A 22,074-nucleotide genomic window follows, 5' to 3' on the forward strand; every position below is an offset into this window, starting at 1 on the left:
TCCAAATCTGAGACCATGGTCCTCAGTCGGAAAAGGGTGGAGTGCCCTCTCCAGGTCGGGGATGAGATCCATCCCTAAGTGGAGGAGTTCAAATAACTTGAAGAATGTAACGGGAGATTGACAGGCAGATCGGTGCAGCGTCTGCTGTGATGCGGACTTTGTATCTGTCCGTTGTGGTGAAGAAGGAGCTAAGCCGAAAGTTGACGCTCTCTATTTACCGGTCGATCTACGTTCCTACCCTCATCTATGGTCACAAGCGGTGGGTCGTGACCGAAAGAAAAAGAGCTCGGATACAAGTGGCCGAAATGAGTTTCCTCCGCAGGGTGTCCGGGCTGTCCCTTAGAGATAGGGTGAGAAGGTCGGTCATCCGGGAGGGGCTCAGAGTAGATCCACTGCTCCTCCACATTGAGAAGAGCAAGATGAGGTGGCTCGGGCATCTGTTTAGGATGCCTCCAGGACGCCTCCTTGGTGAGGTGTTCCTGGCACGTCCCACCGGGAGGAGACCCCGGGGACGACCCAGGATATGCTGGAGAGACTACGTCTCTCGGCTTGCCTGGGAACGCGTCGAGATCCCCTCGGAAGAGCTGTAGGAAGTGGCTGTGGAGAGGGAAGTCTGGGCTTCCCTGCTAAAGTTACTGCCCCCGTGATCCGACCTCGGATAAGCGGAAGAAAATGGATGGATGGATGGATTTACTCCCAGAAATGTACTGGATTTCAATTGCTCATATTTTGAATAATTGAGTTACATCTCATTTCATGTAATTAATAGGCTTTACACGATCAGGATTTTTTGGGCTGATCACCGATCACCAATCAGCGAGTTAAAAAAAAAGATAACCGATCACCGATCCGATAACAAGATGGAGCAATGTGTCCGTTTAAATTACCTGTTCATTTGCTGTATATGCTAATTGCTAAAAAAAATTACATTTACAATGAATAATGTGTCTTTGTTCATCTATTTATGCCAGTGAGGCATAGTGACAATGAACAATGAATGGTCTTCTATTAGATAGCAGGAAGTGCATACAGTAATTCTTGTATCCACTTTTTGTGACATTTTTGTTTGTTACTGTGCCGTGAGATTTTTCCTTAGCTCCATAAAGGTTGGAAATCACTGATCTATTCCGATCATGTATTCTAATCAGTCAGGTCAAACCAACATTACAACATGACATGAAATGAAATAATAGGTGCTAACTTACTGTAATTAAATTACCTCACACACACCAAATCTTTAGAGCATGATGCGACAGAACGCCTGCATGTTCGCTTACGACCATTAGTGCTAGCACTAGCTTGCTAGGCTACATAACGTTTTGTTGCCTGCTCGTGAGCCGTATCATATTAAAAGTATGTGAACCTAAATCAAGCAGGCCTTAAACGAACGTCCTCTGCCGAGCACCGGTGACCACCAACATACGTTTTCCCCCATTTTGTTCTTATAAACACACAGCGCGATCCATTGATGTTGCCATGGTAACGAGTGTATCCGGTCACGTTTCAGTTGACAAGATGAAGAGACCTGATCAAGGCAAGACAAACTGAGAAAAGACTGCTGCTGAAGATGAAGAATCACCTTTCTTGTCATGAACATGCATGGATGCACACAAAAAATTTTCTCTGCATTTTATGCATCACAGTGAACACACACGCTTGTTAGTGGAACGCACTGGAGCAGGGGGAAACTTAAGCACCTGGGGAGCAGTTTGGGATATCTGTGTCTTACTAGAGGACACCACAGCCGTTTGTTTGGGAGATGTTGCTGGATAATCTGGTCAGGGTCTTGAACCTAGGTCCCCACAGTGGTAGGTGATGATCTTAACCATTGGGCCACAGCTGACCAATGGACAAATGAACAAGACACATAAGATGAAGCGTCTAGAATTGGCCAAGAAATTCCAAGGCAGATTTCTCAAAGGTTTCACTGCAGACACTGCACCGATCCGCCTGCTGATCTCCCGCTCCATTCTTTCTTCACTCGTGAACCAGACCCCGAGATACTTGAACTCCTCCACTTGGGGGAGGATATCTTCCCGGTAGAGGACAATACACCCTTTTCTGACTGAGGACTATGCCGTCAGATTTGGAGGTGCTGATTTTCATCCCGGCCGCTTCACACTTGGCTGAAAACTGCTCCAGCGAGAGTTGAAGGTCACAGTTTGTGAAGCCATCATAACCACATAATCTGCAAAAAGCAGAGACGCAATGCTGAGGCCACCAAACCGAAGCCACTCAACACCTTGGCTGTGCCTAGAAATTCTGTCCATAAAAGTAATGAACAGAATCTGTGACAAAGGGCAGTCTGGGCGGAGTCCAACTCTCACTGGAAACGTATTAGATTTATTGCTGGAAATGCGGACTAAACTCTGACACCGGTCGTACAGGGACCGAACAGCCTTTATTAGGGGGTTTGGTAACCCATATTCCTGGAGCACCCTCCACAGTACTCCCCGAGGAACATGGTGGAACGCCTTCTCCAAGTCCACAAAACATATGTATACTGGTTGGGCTAACTCCCACGCACCCCAGGGTACAGTTCTGAGAGTGAACAGCTGGTCCACTTTTCTACGGCCAGGATGAAAATCACACTGCTCCTCCTGAATCTGAGAATCGACCTCCAGAGGGACCCTCCGCTCCAAAATCCCTGAATTGACTTTAGGAGGCTGAGGAGTGTGAGGCCCTGTAGTTGGAACACACCTTCAGGTCCTCCTTCTTAAAAAGGGGGACCACCACCCCGGTCTGCCAATTCAGAGGCACTGTCTCTGTTGTGCACACTATTGCAGAGCCGTGTCAGCCCGGACAGCCCTACAACATCCAGGGCCTTTACGAAATCCGGGCGGATCTCTTCCACCCATGGGGCCCTGCCACAGAGGAGCTTTTTAAAAACCTCGGTGCCCTCAAACCCGGAGAAAGAAGAGGCTGCCTCAGGGACCCCAGTGTCAGTTCCCTCCTGAAAAGGCGTGTCGGTAGAATTGAGGAGCTTTTCGAAGTATTCGGCCTAACGACTTACAACGTCCCGAGTTGAGGTCAGCCGCGCCCTGTCCCCACTATACACAGTGTTGATGGTGCATTGCTTACCCCTCCTGAGACACCGGATGGTGGACCAGAATTGCCTCACTGAAACCCTCCCACGCCCGAGATTTTGCCTCATCGACCACCAAAGTTGCTTTCCGCTTGGCCAGCCGGTACCCATCAGCTGCCTGCTGAGTCCCAGAGGCCAAAAAGGCCAGATATGACTCCTACAGCTTGACTGCATCCCTCACCGTTGGTGTCCACCAATGGGTTTGGGGATTGCCACCACGACAGGCACCGACAAACTTTCGGTCACAGCTCTGGTTGGCTGCCTCAACAATGGAGGTATGAAATATGGTCCACTCAGACTCAATGTCCCCCCGCGTCCCCCCGAGGTGGTTCTGTCGGATGTGGGAGTTGAAGCACCTTCTATCAGGGGACTCTGCCAGACATTCCCAACATGCCCACACAATAAGTTTTGGTCTGTCAGGTCGGACCGGCATCTTCCCCGACCATTGAAGCGTACTTGGTTGACACCTCCGCTCCTCTCTTCACCCGATTGTCCAAGACATGCAGCCAAAAGTCAAATGATACGACCACAAAGTCGATCATTGAACTGCGGTCTAGGGTGTCCTGGTGCCAAGTGCACATATGGACACCCTTATGTCTGGACAATCCATGACGAGCACAGAAGTCCAATAACAGAACACCACTCGTTCTGATTGGGGGGCCGTTTTCCCCAATCACGCCCTTCCAGTTCTCACTGTCATTGCCCAGGTGATTGTTGAAGTCGCCCAGCAGAACGAAGGAGTCCCCAGCAGGGGCGCTCTCCAGCACACCCTCGGAGGACTCCAAGAATTGTGGGTACTCTGAACTGCTGTTTGGTCTCTAGGCACAGACAACAGTCAGGACCTGTCCCTCTACTAGGGTGAAGGCACCGAGACGTGGGCCAATCGGTATATCCACACCTGCTTGGCGCCTCTCACCGTAGGCTAATCCAGAGTGGAAGAGAGTAAATCCCCTTTTGTGAAGACCGGTACCAGAGCCCAAGCTGTGTGTCGAGGCTAGCCCGACAATATCCAGTCAGAATTTCTTGACCTCGCACACCAGCTAAGGCTCTTTCCCTGCCAGAGAGGTGATGCTCCATGTCCCTAGAGCCAGTTTCTGTAGCTGGGTATCGGACTGCCAAGGTCCCAGACTTCAGCCGTATATATATAAATAATATATATATATATATATATATATATATATATATATAGCCCAATTCCAATGAATATGGGACGTTGTGTTAAACATAAATAAAAACAGAATACAATGATTTGCAAATCATGTTCAACCTATATTTAATTGCATACACTACAAAGACAAGCTATTTAATGTTCAAACTGATCAACTTTATTGGTTTTGTCTAGGACATTGTCGTCCATTTTGACATCTTTTGGACAGTAATGATTGAACATGACCGTCGTTTTGTTTTTGTTCATTTTAAGACCTGAGCTACGGCTTTCTCAGTCCTGAATACAACGTTCAGCATTATAGGAGAATAAAATTATGTTGTCTGCAAAAAGAAGATGGCTCAAATTCAGATAAGCGCCGTTCATTTTTAGTCCTTCTTTTTCCCAATTTAGCTTTTTAAATATTTTTTCAAGGCAAGGTGTAAATAGCTTTGGAGACAGTTTGTCGCTTTGCCGGACGCCTTTTCCTCGACTTATTTGCACTCTTTCAATTCGTATTGAACTAGAAGAATCTTTGTGTATTGATTTTAGAATGCTGCTATCGGTGGGCTCTATCCCTTGATTTACCAGTGCCTGCAATATCGAATTTTTGGTGACTGAGTCAAACGCTTTTTCATAGTCGATGAAGGCTACGCCCAGAGGTATTTTGTAGTCGTTGTGTCTTCGATTATTTATTGAACAGTCTGTATGTGGTCCATAGTATTAAAACCGCTACGAAAACCCGCTTGTTCTAGCGGCTGTGCTTCATTGAGTTTGATTCTAATTTGTTTGTCCAATATTTTTGCAAAGACTTCATCAATCGTTGAGAGCAGGCTCTTTGGGCGATAATTTCTTAGGTCAATTTTATCGCCTGATTTATCTTGTAAAATTATTTCTGCGTCTTTCCACGTCACCGGTACAAGTCCAAGCAGTGTTGAAATAGTTTTACAAGGATCTTATTCAGTTTGTTGCCTCCTGCCTTAAGCATTTCAACAGAAATTTTATCCAGAACACAAGCTTTTCCGGCCTTAAGTGAACTAATGGTGTTTTCAACCTTCATTCAGGATACATGGAACTGGGTTCTAGCTTTCCAGTCATCGTTTGTTGAGGGTCACTGTATAAGTTTGTATAAAATTCTTTAACTCGTACGATTTCTTGGCGGCTTGTGATTGTTCCATCTGACATTTTCAAACCAAAAAATATTTTCTTCTGGCGAATTAATGCCCGTTTAACGTTTTTCTTATTCCATGTTCAGCTTCAAGCGTTTTCTTAACAAGCCGAACGTTCTAAGTTCTCAATTCTCCTCGTACCTTTTTCCGAATCGTCTTGCACAATTCAACATATTCAATTTTGTTGATATTGCTGCCCCTTTTCTTCATTTCTCGTCGCTTTTTCATTAAGTCAAAAGTTGCTTTAGATATTCTAGATGCTGTCATCTTTCTCGTTGATGGCGCTACTTTGGATCCAGTTTGAACAATCCCGCTTACACTTTCGTCGTTGTGTGTTGACAAATCTGTGTCTTCCAGCGTTAGAAGAGCTTTAAAGTGATTAGCCAAACGTATTTGAAACTCGTCCCTTCTTTCTTGAATTAAGTTGAAATTGGTAAACTTGCTCTTTAGAAGTTTCCTTTGTTCAAGTTGGCAGTTGATTTGCATTTTGACACACACACACACATATATATATATATATATATATATATATATTTATCCATCCATTTTCTTTTACCGCTTATCCTCACGAGGGTCGCGGGATGCTGGAGCCTATCTCAGCTGACTTCGGGCAAAACTCTGAACTGGTCGCCAGTCAGTCACAGGGCATACAGTATATATATGATGAGAGATGAGGAAGTGTGTTTTTCATTTAATTGCGTAATAATTGTGCACACAAATAGTTGCCTAATAATTGTCCACATATAGACATTCTCATAAGAAAGCCTAAACCTCACTTTTACGTTCTTAAACATTCTATTTTGAATATTTTGGATTAACCTAAAGCACTCTGGTTGCTGATTAATAAAATAATCCTCAAAAATGAGACTTGCCTAGTAATTCTGCACATGCCATGATTGTTTTTTTTTTTTTTTTTTTATAAGGAAGTAGACTGGATTAACTGAAACATGCGGTAAAATATGACTATGAATTGTATTAAATATTTAAATACATTTTCCAGGCAATGGCTAGTGAATACTTTTCAGTTTGATTGATTTTACTCCTCAACAAAACTGAGTAATGTAAGTAAAAGTTCATTCTTGTCTTCTGTGCAAATGTCAAATTTAGCCAACTATTACAATTAATAAGGCTATTATAGTCTGCATAGTCCGACAAACTACAGGTTGATGTACTGTACACACCTGCTGTATATTACTGTTAGTTTGCAAGAAAGCTTTTGCACTGCTGAAAGAGTTTAATTGTGGAAGATATCATACGAACCAACCACAGCATGCAGAGTGAGAGCACAAAATTCAGGCCAACACACAATAAATAATCAAGTCTAATTCTTCATTCATTTTTGACCGATTAGAGAAGCCCAGTGAGCTGTTTCAAATCTGGATTTTTTTAAAAGGTGATGTTCTGATGATAATGATACAGTATGTACTGTTGATTTTGTTTACAGTGCAAGATAGTTCATTCTGTAATGTTTTTGTCAGGACATGGATCATTATTTGCCATTTGTTCTGCTGCCTTTCTTCCTGTCAATGGCTCCAAATGGTAAGTTCAAACCTCTTGTTTTCGAAAAGATCAAGATTTAATGTACTTCTCCTATTGCAATACTTAAAACGTAACAAATTATTAAAAGCTTTTTTTTAAATTGAATAATACCAAATCATATACTGTGGCCTGTTTTCCTTTTTACCATACCTAAACAAAATGCAATTGCATATAACATTTGTAGTTGTTTCTGTTGTTGCTCATTATTATAATGTAATTTATATCTAACATGAAAATGCCAGCCAGATAAGCTGCATATAATATGTAGTGTATGTGTAAAGTATTCAGTATTCACATGGCTTCACTTTTTCCACATTTGGTTATGGGTGATCACACAGTCACTGTGCAATTACTGTATATTTTTATGTACTGTTGTAACATTGACCACCTATATAAGACAGACCGACGGATATACTGTTCCATGAGCCGTCTCAAATCCTCTCAGCTCATTAGTACAGTATTAGTCGTTCTTCGCAAAAATATACAGTCTGACTGTAAGAACTGCTGTATTCTTTTTCTACGAGTTGCTGAACTGCTTGTGCTCAATCCGTTGCCAAAAGGGTTATAGCACCTCAACAGATGCTAATTGCCGTTCAAATTAAGCTGGCAGAATGAAAAGCTATAAGCTTTGTGGTTTTTCATAATTCCCAAAACACAGTTCCTGAAACCTCCATACATTTTCTCAAAGCCTTTAATAGAAATCCAAAAATTCAAACTACATTCACAAAACCCTCACAGAGGAAAAAAATCCCGTACCCCAGTTTATATACATTTCCTCTTGAATGAAGCACTTAAAACAAAACAAAAAAAATCCTCTGCCCATGCCGTTTTCCCAAAGTGACAGAAAAACATTATGCAACCGGCCATACCAGTGATGAGGAACATTTTAAGCACACAGAATACGTCCAAAAATAATATATTTTACACTTTATGTTGGGAAATTACTTGGTCAAACATTACTTTGTAATACAGAGTCATTCACACGAACCAAAAAGAGCATTTGGTCCTAAGAATGCAATTGGCCCTCTTTGAAGTAGATAGTTGAAATAGTTGAAGCAATCACTCTTTTGCAGGCATTCTGCTGTACTGTGAAAATGTCTTTCTTCAGGTGCTCATTAAAACTACACTACATAACCTCCCTTAATGAGCTCTTATGAGTTCATTACAAAATATTGAGGAGATAAGTGACACTAAGGCAATAAACAATCAATTCTGGTCACTGCCACCGCAAGACTGTACGTTAACTATACTGCAACCCCAACTCAACCACGTATTAACACAAATTGGTGACAGTCATATCCAAAATTGGGTATCCAATTCAGAAGCCCACATTTGGCTTCCCAAACATCCATCTATCACATGACACTGTATAGTTCCTAAAAGTCAATTAACAACTCACTGTAGCCTTCCAATTATTTTTATTCCACAGCTATGTCTATTGTTTTAGCACAAAGTCTTCTTGTAATTTAAATTTGCCTTAATTTTCTCACCGTTCCCCCTTTAATCCAGTACCTCTTTTAGACCTGGACATGACTGCGTCATCTAGTATATAGTAGACTCCAAATTAAAATAACACATTATACCATAATCACTATATCTTTATTGTTCCCGCCAACATCCTTATGGCTTAGAATTAACCACCCTCGCTTCAATGTTTATTACCTTCACGCCTCTGTTATCCTAATTTACCTCAAAGCTCCCTTAAAAATGATTATCCCGCTGAAAAATTCCCTTTCTTTAACTCAGATCGTACTCCCTCAATTTGTTTGACAGAAGACCGCCCTCTCAATTTGCGATTCGCTCTTCCATCAACTGTTCAAATAGGTTGTACCAAGGCACTAAATCTATACGTCGGGGATTAAAGTATTCTCCAAATGGATCCTCCTACCAGAATCCAAAGACTCCTGGCATAATGTTGACACAAGATAGAATACAACTCTACAACGTTGCCACCGCAAATGCTGCTGTCTGTCTCACTGCACGGCAGGTAGGGTTAGTCACCGAGAATTGAGAACCAATTTGGTACCTGGACTAACGCTCGTGTTCTCCTGGAATTGTTAAAATTTAAATGTCGGTTCCCAGTGTCGAGGCCTGCAGTTCGCTGACCCTGAAAAAGAGTGGTGAAAATCACAGAAGAAGAACGCGCATGAAGACATGCTTGTGTCTAACAGCAGCGGTGAACAAAATGTGATTTACCTTTGCCTCAGAGCAACACTCGGGGTGAGATTATATTGTGCAAGGGAGACTTTCATGATGCGTAGCATCCTATGCTCTTCCCACTCCGTGCGGACTTCAGTCAAGTCAAATTGGGTTAGTGGAACAATAAATTTCGTCTATGCCTACATTGAGGCCATAAAGCCCCGACTGGTAGCGGGCTGCAGTGATGTTTGACTTTCTAGAACTTCTCCCATCTCCCGACTGCATCTGTGGAGCTCAGCCACAGTGATCTTTGGGTTCTTCTTTACCTCTCTCACCAAGGCTTTTCTCCCCCGATTGCTCAGCTTGGCCAGAGGGCAAGCTCTAGGAAGGGTTCTGGTCGTCCCAAACGTCTTCCATTTCAGGATTATGGAAGCTACTGTGCTCTTAGGAACCTTAAGTGCAGCATACATTTTTTTGTAACCTTCGCCAGATCTGTGCCTCGTCACAATTCTGTTTTCTCATGATTCTCATTTGCTCTGACATGATCTGTGAGCTGTAAGGTCTTATAAAGACAGGGGAGTCCAATCAAGTCCAGTCAGTATAATCAAACACAGCTGGACTCTAATGAAGGTGTAGAACAATTTTAAGGATGATCAGAAGAAATGGACAGCACCCGAGGTAAATATATGAGTGACACAGCAAAGGGTCTGAATACTTATGGCTGTATGATATTTCAGTTTTTCTTTTTTAATAAATCAGCAAAAATTTAAGCAATTCTGTTTTTTTTTCCTGTCAATATAGGGTGCTGTGTGGAGATTAATGAGGAAAAAAATGAACTTAAAAGATTTTAACAAATGGGTGTAACATAACAAAGACGGAAAAATTTAAGGGGGTCTGAAAACTTTCCGTACCCACTATATGTGTATATATGTATAGATAGATAGATAGATAGAACAGCTTAAGTTGGGAAGCCCAGACTTCCCTCTCCCCAGCCACTTCGTCCAGTTCTTCCGGGGGGGATCCCGATGTATTCATTCGGCCGGCCTCCTCCCGGCGGGACGTGCCCGGAACACCTCTCCAGGTAGGCTTCCGGGAGGCATCATAACCAGATGCCCGAGCCCCCTCATCTGGCTACTCTCAATACGGAGGACAAGTGGCTTGACTCTGAGCTCCTCCCGGATGTCCGAGCTTCTCAACCTATCTCTAAGGGAGAGCACCCTGGGAAGGAAACTCAATTCAGCAGCTTGTATCCACGATCTTGTTCTTTCGGTCACAACCCACAGCTCATGACCATAGGTGAGGTTAGGAACATAGATCAACAGGTAAATTGAGAGCTTTGCCTTTTGGCTACTTCACCACGACAGACCGATACAGAGTCCGGCACCGATCCTGTCGATCTCCCACTCCATTTTTCACTCACTCGTGAACAACACCCCAAGATACTTCCACTTGGGGCAGAATCTCCTCCCTCACCCGGGGAGGGCACGCCACCCTTTGCCGACTGAGGGCCATGGCGTCAGATTTGGAGGTGCTGATTTTCATCCCAGCCGCTTCACACTTGGCTGTGAATTGTTACAGAAAGAATTGGAGATCATGGCTTGATGAAGCCATCAGAACCACATCATCTGCAGAAAGCAGCGACGTGATACTGATGTTACCAAACCGCACCCCCTCAACACCCTGGCTGCGCCTTGAAATTTTGTCCATAACACTAATGAACAGAATCAGTGACAAAGGCCAGCCTTGGCCAAGCCCAACTCTCACTGGAAACTAATTTAACTTACCGGCCAAACTCAGATACCGGTCGTACAGGGACCGAATAGCCTGTATCAGGGAGTCTGGTACCCCATACTCCTGGAACACCCTCCACAGGACTCCCCGAGGAACAAGTCCACAAAACACATGTAGACTGGTTGGACGAATGTCCATGCACCCTTATGGACACTGCTGAGGGTGTAGAACTGGTCCACTGTTCTACGGCCAGGACAAAAATCTCCTGAATCTGGGATTCGACTTCTTGACGGACCCTTGTCTCCAGAAGCCCTGAGTAGACCTTACCGGTGAGGCTGAAGAGTGTGATCATGTCCCCGATGTCACACGATGTTGCAGAGGTGTGTCAACCAGGACAGACCCACTACATCCAGAGACTTTAGGAACTCAGGGTGGAACTTTAGGTTTCACAAGAGCCAGACATCCAGAAATTTTAGTGAATCTTTTGACAGATACTTAATTTTTTAGGCCAAAGACACAAACAGTTTATGCAACAAACACGTGACATGTCCCTATTATAAAACCCCAATTCCAATGAAGTTGGGATGTTGTGTTAAACATAAATAAAAACACAATACAATAATTTGCTAATCATGTTGGACCTATATTTAATTGAATACACTACAAAAACAAGATATATAATGTTCAAACTGATAAACTTTATTGTTTTTAGCAAATAATCATTAACTTAGAATTTTAGGGCTGCAACGCGTTCCAAAAAAGCTGGGACAGGTGGCAAAAAAGACTGAGAAAGTTGAGGAATGCTCATCAAACACCTGTTTGGAACATCCCACAGGTGTACAGGCAAATTGGGAAGAGGTGTGTGGCATGATTGGGTATAAAAGGAGCTTCCCTGAATTGCTCAGTTATTCACAAGCAAAGATGGGGCGAGGTTCACTTCTTTGTAAACAACTGCGTGAGAAAATAGTCGAACAGTTTAAGGGCAAGGATATTTCATCATCCATGGTCCATAATATCATCAAAAGGTTCAGAGAATCTGGAGAAATCACTGCATGTAAGCGGCAAGGCCGAAAACCAACATTGAATGCCCGTGACCTTCGATCCCTCAGGGGGCACTGCATCAAAAACCAACATCAATGTGTAAAGGATATCACCACATGGGCTCAGGAACACTTCAGAAAACCAATGTCAGTAAATACAGTTCGGCGCTACTTCCGTAAGTGCAGCTTGAAACTCTACTATGCAAAGCAAAAGCCATTTATCAACAACACCCAGAAAGGCTGCCGGCTTCTCTGGGCCCGAGCTCCGCTAAGATGGACTGATGCAAAGTGGAAAAGTGTTCTGTGGTCCGACGAGTCCACATTTCAAATTGTTTTTGGAAATTGTGGCCGTAGTGTCCTCCGGGCCAAAGAGGAAAAGAACCATCCGGAGTGTTATGAACGCAAAGTTCAAAAGCCAGCATCTGTGATGGTATGGGGCTGTGTTTGTGCCAATGGCATGGGTAACTTACACATCTGTGAATGCTAAAAGGTACATACAGGTTTTGGAGAAACATATGCTGCCATTCAAGCAATGTCTTTTTCATGGACGCCCCTGCTTATTTCAGCAAGACAATGCCAAACCACATTCTGCACGTTTTACAACAGCGTGGCTTCGTAGTGAAAGATTGCGGGTACTAGACTGGCCTGCCTGCCTGCAGTCCAGACCTGTCTCCCATTGAAAATGTATGGCACATTATGAAGCGTAAAATATGACAACGGAGACCCCGGACTGTTGAACAGCTGAAGCTGTACATCAAGCAAGAATGGGAAAGATTCCACCAACAAAGCTTCAACAATTAGTGTCCCCAGTTCCCAAACGTTTATTGAATGTTGTTAAAAGAAAAGATGATGTAACACAGTGGTAAACATGACCCTGTCCCAGCTTTTTTGAAACGTGTTGCAGCCATAAAATTCTAAGTTAATGATTATTTGTTAAAAACAATAACGTTTATCAGTTTGAGCGTTAAATATATTGTCTTTGTAGTGTATTCAATTAAATATAGGTCAAACATGATTTGCAAATCATTGTATTCTGTTTTTATTTATGTTTAACACAACGTTCCAAAAATGATCTTAGTGGCTAAGTTGTCTGGGGCTTTATGCCCCTGGCAGGGTCACCCATGACAAACAGGTCCTAGGTGAGGGACCAGACAAAGCACGGCTCAAAGACCCCTTATGATGACGACAAACGATGGACTTGGTTTCACTTGCCCGGACGCGGGTCACCGGGGCCGCCCTCTAGAGCCAGGCCTGGAGATGGGGCTCGAAGGCGAGCACCTGGTGGCCGGGCCTGCACCCATGGGACCCGGCCGGGCACAGCCCGAAAGGGTAACGTGGGTCCCCCTTCCCATGTGCTCACCACCTGTGGGAGGGGCCGTAGGGGTTGGGTGCAGTGTGAGCTGGGCGGTAGCCGAAGGCAGGGACCTTTGCGATCCGATCCCCGGCTACAGAAGCTGGCTCCAGGGACGTGGAATGTCACCTCTCTGGGAGGGAAGTAGCCCAAGCTGGTGTGTGAGGTCGAGAAGTTCCGACTAGATATAGTCGGACTTGCCTCCACACCAGCTTGGGCTCTGGTACCAGTCCTCTCGAGAGGGGTTGGACTCTCTGCCACTCTGGAGCTACCCATGGTGAGAGGCGCCGAGCAGGTGTGGGTATTGCCCCCCGGCTCAGCGCATGTACGTTGGGGTTCAACCCCAGTGGACGAGAGGGTAGCCTCCCTCCGCCTTCGGGTGGGGGGAAGGGTCCTGACTGTTGTTTGTGCCTTTGCACCAAATAGCAGTTCAGAGTACCCAACCTTTTTGGAGTCCTTTGAGGGGGTGCTGGAGAGAGGAACGGCCCCCCTGATCAGAACCCGAGCGGTGTCCTGTTATTGGACTTCTGTGGTCATCACGGATTGTCCATAACGAACACCATGTTCAAGCACAATGGTGTCCACACGTGCACTTGGCACCTGGACACCCTAGGTCGCAGTTCGATGATCGACTTTCTGGTCGTGTCATCGACTTGCGGCTGCATGTCTTGGACACTCGGGTGAAGAGAGGGGAAGAGCTGTCAACTGATCACCACCTGGTGGTGAGTTGGCTGTGATGGTGGGGGAAGATGCTGGTCCGACGTGGCAGGCCCAAACGTATTGTGAGGGTCTGCTCGGAACGTCTGGCAGAATCCCCTGTCAGAAGGAGTTTCAACTCCCACCTCGGACAGAACTTTGCTCATGTTCCGGGGGAGGCGGGGAACATCGAGTCCGAGTGGACCATGTTCCGTGCCTCCATTGCTGAGGTGGCCGACCGGAGCTGTGGCCGTAAGGTGGTCCGTGCCTGTCGTGGCGGCAATCCCCGGACCGTTGGTGGACACCAACGGTGAGGGATGCCGTCAAGCTGAAGAAGGAGTCCTATCGGGCTTTTTTTGGCCTGTGGGACTCCTGAGGCAGCTGATGGGCACTGGCTGGCCAAGCGGAATGCAGCTTTGGTGGTCGCTGAAGCAAAAACTCTGGTATGGGAGGAGTTCGGTGAGGCCATGGAGAAAGACTTCCGGACGGAAATTCTGGTCCACCATCCGGCATCTCAGGACAGGAAAGCAGTTCACCACCAACACTATGTATAGTGGGGATGGGGTGATGCTGACCTCGACTCGGGACGTTGTGAGTCGGTGGGGAAAATACTTTGAAAACCTCCTCAATTCCACCGACACGCCTTCCCATGAGGAAGCAGAGTCTGGGTTCTCTGAGGCGGGCTCTCCTATCTCTGGGGTTGAGGTCACCGAGGTGGTTAAAAAGCTCATAAAGTGAGTTTCCTCTGCAGGGTGTTCTAGGCTCTCCCTTAGAGGTAGGGTGAGAAGGTCGGTATTCCGGGATGATCTCAGAGTAGAGTCGCTGCTCCTCCACATCGAGAGGAGCCAGATGAGGTGGCTGGGGCATCTAATTCGGATGCCTCCCGGACGCCTCCCTGGTGAGGTTTTCCGGGCACGTCCCACCGGGAGGAGACCCTGGTGACGACCCAGAACACGCTGGAGAGATTACGTCTTTCGGCTGGCCTGGGTATGCCTCGGGATTCCCCCGGAAGAGCTGGATGAAGTGGCTGGGGAGAGGGAAGTCTGGCCATCCATCCTAAAACTACTGCCCCCACGACCCGACCTCAGATAAGCGGTAGAAAATGGATGGCTGGATGGATGGACATCGTCCCAACTTCATTGGAATTTTTTTATTTATTTATTTTTTTTTATGAGCCAAGAATAAAGTTTTCATCAGCACATTGGTTCATTAATACTGCTACCAATACATCTGTAATCAGGCCAACATAAGCAAAATGATAAATCAGTTGGGCTCTTTTAAATATATTAATCATGTCACTAACCTTTAACAATGACAAATCTTTTCAACATTACCATGCACATCCCCTATGATGTACTTCAAAAGGGGATATGGGTCTTCTAAGTCACCAAGCTCAATTAAAGCAACCTTTCTAGTGGGTGAAGAAGACAGTTCAAAGCCACCGTCATGCTCTCTGTACTAAGCATTAACATCTTTCACTAGAGTGTACAGCTTCTCCTCAACAATGCACACCTGAATTATCTGATAAAATTTTAGAAGTCCATCTACAAAGCCACGTACAAAAAAAAGCATCCCTTTACAGTAACATATTCCACTGTAAGACAGAGGTCCATCTGGCAAAACATTTGTCATCTCTGGGCATCTCTATTTGCGTTCAGCTCTTTCACCCTCACAAAGGCCATCCACAGGCATGATTGAAAGGATGAATTCTTTTGGTTGGAGGCATGTGTGTGATAGGCTAGCATAAACTGATGTTTGGTAGCTTGTGACCGAGTTAGGTTTTTAAAGCAGTTTGTATGCCGAGCAACTTGCTTGAAGATGATACTGTATGTTTAGCTTCAAACTCCACTGTCTAAAGTGCTACCAGAGGTCCAAAGCAACAAATAATTTGTGGATAATGTTCTAAATAGTGATGTTTCGGGAGGATCTTAACGTGTGAAAACAGTTCAAGATAGCGTGTCTATGATCATACTGTAGAGCTTAGTCTCAAGATATGCAATGGTCTCATCTATCTGTACAGGGGCCACAGCCAACTCAACAATATCCTTAATATCCAGAATCACCACCCATGCTGGTTCATCTTCTGGTACAATATGACCAATTACAAAGGAAAGAAATCTTAACACTGTCCAATTTTCATGTGCATTTCCCCCAATTGTGTTGCGAGACATGAAGGAGCACGGTATGGCATGTGGGTGATTGGTTTTGTCTGGCCATTTGGATGGAAATGTCAGAATCAATGTATGAAGGAAATCAAGAGAGAAGTATTTTTTTTGATTCAATAAATTAATACAGCGTGCAAATTAAGCTGGGATAATCCTCTCAAAAAGGTCATGCACAATATCAGGAGGATAGCCACTGCTTACATGAAAATGAGAAAGGTCTTCTGTTAAAACATTGTTTTTTGAAACCATGGCAAATACACCCCAATTCCAATGAAGTTGGGACGTTGTGTTAAACATAAATAAAACAGAATACAATGATTTGCAAATCATGTTCGACCTATATTTAATTGAATACACTACAAAGACAAGATTTAATAAATATAAATAAACTTTATTGTTTTTAGCAAATAATCATTAATTTAGAATTTTATGGCTGCAACGCGTTCCAAAAAAGCTCTAAAAATATCAACAGTCTGAACACACATGCGTCACTGTATAAGCAAATGAAATATTCCATTGAAAGAAAAATGTAGTGTGAATGTGTACAATAATACTGTAAAAAAACAGTTGGAAAAACAGTTTAGCGCTAACGACGCTAAATCAGTCTGGCATGCATTCCAATCCCTGACCAATTACAAGCGACGTTAACCCCAAGCTGAGAACAATAGTACACTAGCCAACGACTTGAATACCTTCTACTGCAGATTTGAAAAGGACACCACCAACCACAATCACACCTCTGACTTCTGCGTTAACCATCCACGAACTGGATGTGAGACGCAGCTTCAAACAACAAAAGACTAACAAAGCGGCAGGCCCAGACCATGTGTCCTGCCTCAAAGTCTGTGCGGACCAGTTCGCTACAGTCTTCACACAGATCTTCATTAGATCTCTGGAACTGTGCGAAGTACCATCCTGTTTCAAACACTCCATCATCATTCCAGTCCCCAAGAAACCTACAATCTCTGTTCTAAATGACTACAGGCCTGTCGCCTTGACATCTGTGGTCATGAAGTCCTTTGAACGTCTCATGCTGGACCACCTCCAGAGCGTCACAGGTCCCAAGGTGGACCCCCTGCAGTTTGCCTACCGAGCAAACAGGTCTGTGGATGATACAGTCAACATGGCACTGCACTTCATCCTACAACACCTCAGGGACCTGTTCGTGGACTTCAGCTCAGCGTTCAGCACCATCATCACCCTGAACTCCTTTCCTCCAAGCTTCTCCATCTCAGCGTCTCTTCTTCCATCTGCCAGTGGATTTACATCTTTCTGACGGGTAGGACACAGCAGGTGAGGCTTGGGGAGGTCACCTCATCCACATGCAGCATCAGCACTGGGGCACCACAAGGTTGTGTCCTCTCTCCACTGCCCTTCTCTCTCTACATGAACGACTGCACCTCAAACTCCTCTAGTTTGCAGATGACACCACTGTCATCGGCTTCATCAAAGATGGTGCGAGTCTGCATTTTGACAGGAAATGGAGCGGCTGGAGCTGTGGTGCGGCCGATACAACCTGGAGCTGAACACGCTCAAGACAGTAGAGATGATCGTGGACTTCAGGAGGCATCCCTCGCCACAGCTGCCCCTCACGCTGTCCAGCTGCCTTGTGTCAACCGTCGAGACCTTCAGGTTCCTGGGAATTACAGTCTCTCAGGACCAGAAGTGGGAGATCAACATCAACTCTGTCCTCAAAAAGGCCCAGCAGAGGATGTACTTCCTGCGGCTTCTGAGGAAGCACGGCCTGCCACAGGAGCTGCTGAGGCAGTTCTACACAGCGGTCATCGAATTAGTCCTGTGTTCTTCCATCACAGTCTGGTTTGGTGCTGCTACAAAAAAGGACAAACTCTGACTGCAAAGGACAATCAAAACTGCTGAAAAGATTGTCGGTACCCCCCTACCCACCCTTGAGGACTTGCACGCTGCCAGAACTAAGAAAAGAGCATGCAAAATCCTCTTGGACCCGCCACAGCCTGGTCACCAGCTCTTCCAGCTCCTTCCCTCAGGTAGGCGCTACCGATCAATGCAAACTAGAACTACCAGCCATGGCCCAATGGTTAAGATCATCGCCTGCCACCATGGGGGACCTACCAGCCATGGCCCAATGGTTAAGATCATCGCCTGCCACCGTGGGGGACCTAGGTTCAAGACCCCGACTGGACCATCCTCCAACATCCCCCGGACTCACGGCTGTGATTTCCTTGAGCAAGACACTGTACCCAGAAATGCTCCCCGAGCACTTCAGCTGCCCCCTGCTCCAGTGTGTTCCACTAACATGTGTATGTGTTCACTGTGATGGGTTAAATGCAGAGAACAAATTTCGTGTGCATGCATACATGTTCATGACAATAAAAGATGATTCTTCTTCTTCTCCAACAGCTTCTTCCCTCTTGCCATCAACTTCTTAAACAGCTAACCTACAATTCCTTTGTAACATGCTGCCAATTTATTTTTTAGTTTTTTGTCTTGAGTTTGTTGTCACATTTCTGTGGGGCCAATTATACATTACTCGTGCACTCACTGTAGTAGTCTCGCCACACTCCACTATTTGCATATCTGTTGTTGACCACTACTGGCCACTCATGCCAGAGTAGCATCTGCACCACTTGCACACTGACTGAGGAGTATCTGCAACATTTGCACAATCAACATTGTCCCAGATTATCGCACTCGTCACTTTAAACCGCATACACTCCTTGAAGTCTCGGCACCCTTTGCACAATGGTCATTGCACCGGACTATTGCTATATTAGTCATTCAAACTTCTCTAAGTGCTCGAGGACTCTGCATCTTTTTGCACAATTGTCAAAAAGAATAGAATAAAATAAAAATATGTACTGGCATTACCAGATAACTAGCAACCCTTTATTGCTCAGTGACTGTTATTGTCAATGTCTTTATGTCTCAAAAGTGTTCTCTGTCAATTGATTGTCTGTTGTCGTACTAGAGCTGCTCCAACTACCGAAGACAAATTCCTTGTGTGTTTTTTGGACATACTTGGCTAAATAAAGATGATTCTGATTCTGATAAGTACTGTACTCACTTTAATGTACGCACAACATTGTCCCTTTTCCATTTTACCGGTTCTACCCCCAACCATCCTCACTCCGCCCCTTGTTGTTGCTTCTCCTTTAAAGTTGTTCGAGACCGAGTGGTGAATAATGACCCTTTTCCATTGTATCGGTTCTACCCCAACCAACCTCGCTCTGCCACGTGTGGTTGCTTCTCCATCACACTTTTTCGAGGCCGAGTGATGCCGAGTGATGACAATGGCACCGCCTTTCATAACCTCCTTTCATAACCTCCTCCGACCTGGATCTAAGACGTAGGCCAGGGGGGTGTTTTGTCGCGGGCCACATCGCAGTTATGGTTCCACTCGGAGGGCCGTTCTGGCTGCAAACCCATATATTGCCTCATACTATTACATATACACAAATTAATGGATAATTGCTTTTGAAATCAGAAGCCAGTAAAAACTGTTTGTTCAACTTCAGTATGAATTATCCATCCATCCATCCATTTTCTGAGCCGCTTCCCCTCACTAGGGTCGCAGGCGCGCTGGAGCCTATCCCAGCTATCACCGGGCAGGAGGCGGGGTACCCCCTGAACTGATTGCCAGCCAATCACAGGGCACATACAAACAAACAAGCACTCACATTCAGACCTACGGGCAATTTAGAGTTGTCAATTCATGCATGTTTTTGGGATGTGGGAGGAAACCGGAGTGCCCGGAGAAAACCCACGCAGGCACGGGGAGAACAAGCAAACTCCACACAGGCGGGGCCGGGGATTGAACCCCGGTCCTCAGAACTGTGAGGCAGCCGCTCTAACCATTCTCCCACCGTGCCGCCCAGTGTGAATCAATTTTATTTTAAAAAGGGGATTGCTAACAAAAAAATGCTTGCAATATCTCATCATTTTTAAAAGTGAAGGTGATTTGCAATTTTGGTATTTTAGCAAGAAACACAATGCACACTCTCGCGGGCCACATAAAATGATGTGGTAAATAGTAAATACGTGATGTGGTAAATAGTAAATACAAGAATACAGTGATCCCTCGTTTTTCACGGTTAATGAACCCCCCGTGAAAGGTGAAAAACTGCGAAATAGGATTTGCCCGCCCCCCGTCTAGAAATTTTCGTGTATTTGTATGTGGCTACCAGAATGTTTAAAATATGTAAACAGTATTTATACTTTACATATTTGAGACAAGATTACAACAGTACACGCGTTTACTTAAATCTTTAATTCTAAAACCTTATACAGTAATTAACATTCATCAACATTGCCTTCTGAGAGAGGCAAAGAGGATTGGTGGCGGAGGAGAGGCTCTCACTTGACTCGTAGAGGCAGTCGGAGACTCTTCTGCTGGAGGCACTGATGGTGTAGCTGGGGTTTTACCTTGGCGAATAACATGGTGATGGGTAGTTGTTGTCTGTTCCTTCTTTTGGTTCAAAATTCCCCTGAACAAGGACATAAGCCCTTACCACACATTTCGCTTCCTTATTGAAGCAGTTTTGCGGATGTTTGCTTCCTCTTTCTTGATGTACTGCACTGTAGATTCATTCACGCCATAATGGCGTGCCACAGATGCATAACTTCTGCCCTCTTTGATCATATCTAAATCATCTTCTTCTTCCTCTTGGGCGCCCCGGAGGAAGCTTTCGCAGGGGCACAGCGCTTAGGCGGCATTTTAAGGGCTTAACTAATCAAAAAAAAGTAATCGCTTAAACCAAAAAAGTTATCACGAATACAACACTAAGATACAGTATGCGAGACAGTCAACAGTGCGGACGAGAATGGCAAGACACAACAAGGGAAGATGCTGGGTGAGGCCGCGATGATGCGCAGCCAATCAGCTCACGGGATAAATGCACTCATGCTCTCACTGGTCGATGTCGCGCCGGGAACCAATCACGCGCCTTGTATGAGTGCCCGTGGCATGTACAGTACAGGCATGTACAAAGCCTCTGAGTCAACTCATCTCTTTGTTTGGCACGCAGGGAAACCTTCTTTTTCGCGCGCGCATCAACATGAAACAACGCGTCTTTCCGCAATATGGCTGCCGATATGGCTGTATGTTTTCATGTTTAATTTTTGATGAATTGAAATTTTTTTTTGGTCAATATTTTGGAAAAATCCGCGAAGCACTGAAGCCGCAAAACATGAAGCGCGAAGTGGCGAGGGTACACTGTCTATGGAATGTGTTCCTGAATAATGACAAAATCCCTCTGCAGTGGATTGAAATCCCTCCACACATAAAAAACCCCACATCTCCTCCCATGTATTTTTCACTAGTTTTGTGAAAGACTTCTTGTTTCTTTTGAAAGTAGTTGTATCCCTGTGATAGTCCATTACTGAAGTCACCCACCACATGCATATGCCCTGTGCTTCCAGAGCGATGATATCAAATATAGCTTTAAAGAAACCTTTATTGCTCTCTGGTGGGGCATATAGTGTATATTCACCAGTGTAATCGTTGTTTAATCCATCTTCCCCTTTATGATAACATAAGTTCATTTTTTTTATCTGTCGCCGAATTGGAATGTAAACTATAGTATGTGTTTTTGAATACAAACCTCTTTAATTTCTCATGTTCTGCTTTTGCTAAATGAGTTTTTAAATGAGTGTAAGAAGTTTATCTGTGCCTTTTCCTTTTTAAATTTTGTCATTATTTGAGCCCTTTTACTGGGTTTCCCAGGGCATTGACATTCAAAGAAATAATTTTAACTACCTCTTGTCCGGTAACCATAAACCATCACAAATCTGTCCATTTTAGGATTTTCCATTCTGCTTGAATGCTACAACCGAACAGGACAAAAAAAAAATTAAATAAAAAAAATAACTCATTTCAGCCGCTGTATATGAGGCAATTAACCACTTGCAGAATGGTAAGTCACCAGACAACATTCCTGCAGAAGCAATTTCATTGGATTATAAGCAGGTTTACCTCAATGCAGCCCTATGGGGGGCACAAGTCAGTGCAAACTGTAGGCCGGTCCCAAGCCCGGATAA

The 22,074-nt window shown here is 44.8% G+C and overlaps 1 protein-coding gene across 5 annotated transcripts in view; it reads left to right on the top strand.

Moving 5' to 3' along the window:
• The window catches only part of itgb2 (integrin, beta 2), a 76,646-nt gene that overhangs the window by 4,852 nt on the left and 49,720 nt on the right, over positions 1-22,074 (top strand). For 3 of the 5 annotated variants that reach the window (XM_061791908.1, XM_061791903.1, XM_061791905.1), the window contains exon 2: positions 6,877-6,937. The exons of 1 other annotated variant lie outside the window; for it this stretch is intronic. In XM_061791908.1, the coding sequence (XP_061647892.1) occupies positions 6,880-6,937 (58 nt within the window). In that variant the 5' untranslated portion in view covers positions 6,877-6,879. Of the gene's footprint in view, positions 1-6,009; positions 6,792-6,876; positions 6,938-22,074 lie in introns of those variants that run through there. One more of the 5 variants, XM_061791904.1, reaches the window with a different exon arrangement.

This window comes from Phyllopteryx taeniolatus, chromosome 12 (genome assembly GCF_024500385.1).
Source record: "Phyllopteryx taeniolatus isolate TA_2022b chromosome 12, UOR_Ptae_1.2, whole genome shotgun sequence".
NCBI classification, from domain to species: Eukaryota; Metazoa; Chordata; class Actinopteri; order Syngnathiformes; family Syngnathidae; genus Phyllopteryx; species Phyllopteryx taeniolatus.